General features: G+C 30.6%; 1 protein-coding gene across 2 annotated transcripts; it reads left to right on the top strand.

The window, feature by feature from the left end:
- Positions 1 to 2,417: 2,417 nt before the first annotated feature.
- LOC18100485 (probable receptor-like serine/threonine-protein kinase At5g57670) lies at positions 2,418 to 5,701 on the top strand. 2 transcript variants are annotated; one of them, XM_024603303.2, is made up of 7 exons: positions 2,418 to 2,784; positions 2,873 to 3,127; positions 3,254 to 3,411; positions 3,543 to 3,622; positions 3,723 to 3,858; positions 3,983 to 4,132; positions 5,336 to 5,701. In XM_024603303.2, exons 1-7 carry the CDS (start codon positions 2,583 to 2,585, stop codon positions 5,516 to 5,518), a joined length of 1,164 nt encoding a protein of 387 aa, XP_024459071.1. In that variant the 5' UTR covers positions 2,418 to 2,582; the 3' UTR covers positions 5,519 to 5,701. The 2 variants fall into 2 exon arrangements, with proteins under 2 accessions (XP_024459071.1, XP_024459072.1); XM_024603304.2 differs by having other exon boundaries at positions 2,421 to 2,784; positions 5,339 to 5,701.
- Positions 5,702 to 5,988: the final 287 nt, after the last annotated feature.

Here is a 5,988-nt window from a genome sequence, read left to right as displayed (position 1 = left end):
TTTCTGATGTTGTTTATTACTATAAAAAGCATATTTGTATTTTACATAATCACTGTGAGGAAAACACTCAAATTCTAGTCCTTCTGAAAGCTTATTCCATTTAATAATAGATTTATTCGACTATTAAAGATTATTATTATTATGTGAAATATTACCGTTATTGATAAATAAATTATATCCATACCCATCTTTGTCAAAACAATAAAAAAAAATATTGGATTTGAGTGTCTTTTTTATAACAAAAATAAATAAATTCTCTAATGATGATGTTGTTAAAACTAAATTTTTTATTAATTTTTCATTTCATGCATAAATAACTTTTTTGTTCGTCATATTATAGAGTATCTGTGCACAAGAACCAGTTAAAAAATAACTATAAATAAAAAATGTATAACATCTAACTATAAATAAAAAATGTATAATAATATATAAGATCGTGATTAATAATTTATTTTTTTGTTGTGGGGAATAAAGTTTAGTATTTTTGTAATTATAATTAAAAATTCACAATATAAAATTGATTATTTTTTTTTCTCAAGAATTAATTTGTTTTTAACTTATCTAAATAATGATTTAAAGAGTGCTTTGATTGAACGGTTTAATTTATTTTTAAAAAAATTTAATTTTTTTTATTTAAAATTATATAGTTTTTTATTTTTTCAGGTTATTTTAATGTGCTGGTATAGAAAATAATTTTTTTAAAAAATAATTTTAATTTATTTTTAAATAAAAAAAACATTTTAAAAAAAAAACATCTGCAACATTTTCAAACAATATCTTCAGAGTTCACGGACATACAAATAATTACCCCATGGACATGGTCTAACCAAACCATCACCGAGCTAGTATTAAACAAATCACATCATAGGAGTTTAATTACTAAAATAGCCTTTAATATCAAAGGGCTCTACTACATTAACGACAATAATAATAATAATAATAATAATAATAATAAAGAACAAAATATCTCACCATGATTTTTGTGATTAGATGGCTATGTTTTTTTTTTATAATTTATTATTCTTGATTCATTTTTATGAAATAACATTATTTAATTTATATTTATAAGACTTTCCAACAATAAAAATCAGGCCAAATTGTTCTCAAATTTGTAATTTGTCCAAACATCAGCTACCTAATTATTCGACTCGCCTGCCTATTTGTCGTTCCCAGACAAGCTACATATACAATTTTCAAGTCATTATTTATGGTTTTGGGAAGAGATAACTAATAATGCAAAGCACCCTCCTAACAAATAATAATAATAATAATAATAATAATAATTCAATTGTCCTTTTTACGAATCATTTAAAACCTCAATAATATTTATAATTTTATATCGTTTTGATTCGAAAAACAAAAAGGTAGAGTCCTTCACTCCTTCGTGGATGGAAGGCAGCCACCTTAAACAAACATAGACCCGCAAGAGTTGAAGCAAAGCTGCCGCAATTAAAACCAATCCATAGCTTGACAATCCTTTTCATTTCAAAATCAAATCAATAGTTTCACTACCCAGTCAAACTTTTTTCCTACCCATTTTAGGAAAATTCACACAAATGGGCTGTAGAGACACGCACACGTAGACATGTCAACTCCACTTATTTTTAGAAAATTTCTTTCTAAACTTTTTGATGTTTATTTATCATTAAAAAAATTATTCAACAGAAAACACTTTCCTATCAAAGAAAAATTTAGCTTGGTTTCCAGGAAAGTATTTTCTTTTTATTTTAGACGAAAAGCACTTTCTGAAAATTATGAAAAATTTAGAAATGTCATATTATTTGATTATTATATCAAATTTGGTCCTCAAACTTTTGATTGCTATATATATTTTGTTTTAAATATTTGTTTTTCAATTTCATCCCTTAGAATTTAATTTTTATATTAACTTTGGTCATCATTTTTATAATTGTTATTTTCTTTTCTCTTATCATTTTTAATAGAAACTTTTATCTATTAAATTTGATCCTCATTCTTTTGATTGTTATTTATTTTATTTGAAATAATATATGAAATGTTAATTATTATTATTTTAATTTCTTCATCTTTCAATTTTTTTATTTTTTAGATTTGATCTCTATTATTTTGATTATTATTTATTTTATTTGAGATAATTTATGAAATTATATATTTTTTTAATTTTATTTTCATTCAACTTTTTAATTTGTAAGATTTGTTCCTCATTATTTTATTAAACTTGAAAAAAATAAAACATTAATAAGTTATTTTCCAGTTTATTTTCCATGACATAATAAAATATTGAAAAGTGTTTTCCAACTTATTTTTTATTATACTATAAAAAATCAGAAAATAATTTATTTTTTTAAAATTTATTTAAAAAAAAAAATATTTTTCAGCAAAAGAACGTCGTGAATCATTATTAGCTACCATTTAAACACTCCGACCTCTCCCTAACACTCTTGTCTTGTATTGTATGCAAAGCAATAAAGTCATTTCTAGCAGAGACAACTGAGTCAGTTACTGTCTTTCTTTTCCATCTCTCTTCCTCTATCTCTCTCCCTGTCTCTCTCTCTCTCTCTCTGCATGAAACAGAGTACTCTGCTTTACATTATACCGTTACAATGAAGTACATAAGAGCCAACAGCTTGAAAAGGCTTTTCTCATTGAAAAGAAGCAGTCTTCAAGATATAGTTTTCACCAATGAAGAAGAAAAAAACAATGAAAACTCCAAGGTTGTTCAAGAGCAAGAACATTCTCCAAGGCCCTCTTGGAAATGCTTCTCTTTTGAAGAAATATTCGATGCCACCAATGGCTTTAGACCAGGTTTGCTTCACCTTCATTGCAACCTTCTAAATTCTACCCATGTGTTTTGCAATTAATTTGTGTTCAATTTGCTACCTTGGTGTGTTAGAAAATTTGGTGGGGAAAGGAGGGTATGCAGAGGTATACAAAGGAGTGTTACGTGATGGAGAGGAGATTGCAATTAAGAGGCTAACAAAAGCTTGTAGGGATGAGAGGAAAGAGAAGGAGTTCTTGTCAGAGATTGGGACAATTGGTCATGTCTGCCATGCTAATGTGATGTCCTTGTTGGGTTGTTGCACTGACAATGGGCTTTATCTCATCTTTCATTTCTCCTCCAGAGGCTCTGTTTCTTCCCTTCTTCATGGTACAGACATACAAGTTTGTTTTGTTTGCTGTCTCAGTAGATAATGATGTTGTTTCCTATCTTATCTGGGTTGTGTTAGTTCCTGCAATGTTTTGATGTGTAAGGCTTTGGTGTTTCTTAATGTAGATGAGAATTTTCCAGTGTTAGATTGGAAAATAAGGTACAAGATTGCCATTGGAACTGCTAGAGGGCTCCATTACTTGCACAAGGGGTGTCAAAGAAGGATAATTCACCGAGACATTAAATCTTCAAATATTCTTCTGACAGCTGACTTTGAACCATTGGTAAGGGATGCATGTGGATTAGCCCTTTCTTTCTTTGCAAACTTTACTGATTAAACCAAGGTTTTACTCTCAGAAATTTTACTTTCTAAAACGAGTATCATACTAGTGCTGTTTTGTTTTGAATGTTATAGATATCCGATTTTGGATTGGCAAAATGGCTTCCATCTGAATGGACTCACCATTCAATCGCTCCGATTGAAGGAACCTTTGGGTAGGGTATCTAGCTAGCAACCATTTTAACTCCTATGGAGGTATGATTCCTGCTTCGTTTTACTTAGATTGAAACTGAAATGTTGCATAGAATTCTATAGGCACTTGGCACCTGAGTACTACATGCATGGAATAGTGGATGAAAAAACAGATGTGTTTGCATTTGGAGTCTTCCTACTGGAGATCATTTCTGGCAGGAAACCAGTTGATGGTTCTCACCAAAGCATTCATAACTGGGTAAAAAAATTGCCATTTATTTACTATTTTTAAAATGATTTCGTCTTCATTAGGCAATCCTTTAATTATGTTTTGATAAATTTAAGTTAAATGGACTTGTGGGTTTCTGCTGATTAATTAACAGGCTAAACCAATATTGAGCAGAGGAGAGATTGAAAAGCTGGTGGATCCAAGGCTTGGAGGGATCTATGATGTTACACAGCTGAAAAGACTTGGCTTTGCCGCATCCCTTTGCATCCGGGCATCTTCAACATGGCGCCCTACCATGAGTGAGGTCGCTATTTGCTATGCTTTATTTTTGTTGTTGCATTTAACAGCATACTAATGATTCTTAATGGACCGACAGAAGGATGGTTTTGGTGTTTATTATCCTTGAACAAAATGTTGCGATTACCATTTTAAATGTTTTAACTCCATAAACCTACCATTTTAAATGTTTTCCTGTCAAAATAAAGAAGTTTTTGTAACAAATCAATGCATTGACTATGTGGTCAATTATTAATTATATTTTCTTGATTAATAAGATAATAATCACACTAATTATTATTTTTTGTTATAAAAGAAGAGGCTTGAATTTTAGACCTTTTTTTTAAAAAAAAAATATTAATCAGTGCAGCTGTAACTTGTTGGCTTCCAAACTCGCTCATAAGGTGGATCATTGCATAATGCTTGTGTACATGTTCATGATTCCAATAAATTACCTTTAGTTGACTGTTTCTTAAGAGTCCATGGATGCAAGTTTCTGCTATTTAAATCACTAATAAATGGGTTAGATATAGTAGCCTAGCGTAAGCTGTCCCCCTTTCAATTTTGATTGTTTTCCTGTGACAAACCATGCACATCCTTTTCAGCAATTAAGAAGACGGCAACATGTAAACTTAGATTTGATCCTTTAGGTACAGGTAGCGGGATTTGAGTTTTTTCACGCAATTCCAATAGTCGGAGGATGTTCTATCCTACCTAACCTAAATCTTTAACCTAAAACACTCATTAAATTATGGATCTCCCATGTGATTAGGAGATGAGAATCTGATTATCAAAATTATTGAGAGAGCAGGTCCTGTTTATAATATTGTAGTGATAAAAGTGCCCTGAATTTACATATTGATTGACAAGTGCGTTTGTTCCACCCTTTCAAATCAATTATAGTGGCAGGATATTGATGAGCATAAATTTCAAGGATATTGTTATAGACTTCGTATTATTGTGTTTGTGGGGCAATTCTAAACAAGAAACCATATAAAATAGATATTGAATGGATAACCCTTTTAAGGATTCAAGAATATGAATATGAATATGAACTATGTTAGGAGGATGTAGAATATGCCTTTCAAATTAATAGCATCATTTCTTGTGTCAAATGAAATGATGTTGGTTTAGAATTTGAGGGCTAATATTTTAATTAAAAAGTCAAAAATCTGATATACCAAATGATGAAATCTTGTGAGGTCAATAAAATTTGTTGTTTATTAATTAGCAGGTACTGGAAGTAATGCTAGGAGAGGAGGAGATGGATGAAGAAAGGTGGAAGACGCCCAAGGAAGAAGAGCATGAAGAATTCTGGGGTTTTGAAGATCTAGAATATGAATGTCACAGTTCCTTCTCAATTTCTCCACAAGATTCAATCTCTACAAGAAGTACTACGACCATTATACATTAGGTGCTCGAGTCAATATCCTAACCACCACTTTTGTCGACATGTAAATACATTATGTACGTGCGATACTCAACTATTAATGATGAATACGTAAATCTAACTGCCTGTTGTAATCAATATCTAACCCATAACTAGTTTTGCGGCCATGATTATTACTGATTGCATCCCCGGTTTGGCTTTCTACAACTCATGACGCCATTGTTAGGACTTTTTGCGAAAATATCTACTTTTTAACAGTGAAAGGCCGACAAGCACTACTTGTATCTGCTGTTTGGGGAGATGTCAATGTATAGAAGAAGGGAAAAACTTGGCTTCCTTCCCTAACCAATAGTTCCGGTTCTTTCTTTCGTCACTTGCTGGGAGATGTGTCAGTGTTTCGATTCATTAGATGGTCTACTATACATGCACACAATTGCAAAATATTTCCCTTGTTTCCCATCTCATTAAATTTACAACTTACTACTGATCTTAAC

The sequence above is a fragment of the Populus trichocarpa genome, chromosome 6, assembly GCF_000002775.5.
Source record: "Populus trichocarpa isolate Nisqually-1 chromosome 6, P.trichocarpa_v4.1, whole genome shotgun sequence".
Classification (NCBI taxonomy): domain Eukaryota; kingdom Viridiplantae; phylum Streptophyta; class Magnoliopsida; order Malpighiales; family Salicaceae; genus Populus; species Populus trichocarpa.
This window is presented reverse-complemented; position numbering and strand designations above follow the sequence as displayed.

Excerpts from the sequence above, each read along its gene's own strand:
- LOC18100485 (XM_024603303.2), top strand. The coding sequence starts at position 2,583 with ATGAAGTACATAAGAGCCAACAGCTTGAAAAGGCTTTTCTCATTGAAA. Across the intron at positions 3,128-3,253 it reads TGTTTCTTCCCTTCTTCATG|ATGAGAATTTTCCAGTGTTA; the intron begins GTACAGACATAC and ends TTCTTAATGTAG. Across the intron at positions 3,623-3,722 it reads CCGATTGAAGGAACCTTTGG|GCACTTGGCACCTGAGTACT; the intron begins GTAGGGTATCTA and ends AGAATTCTATAG.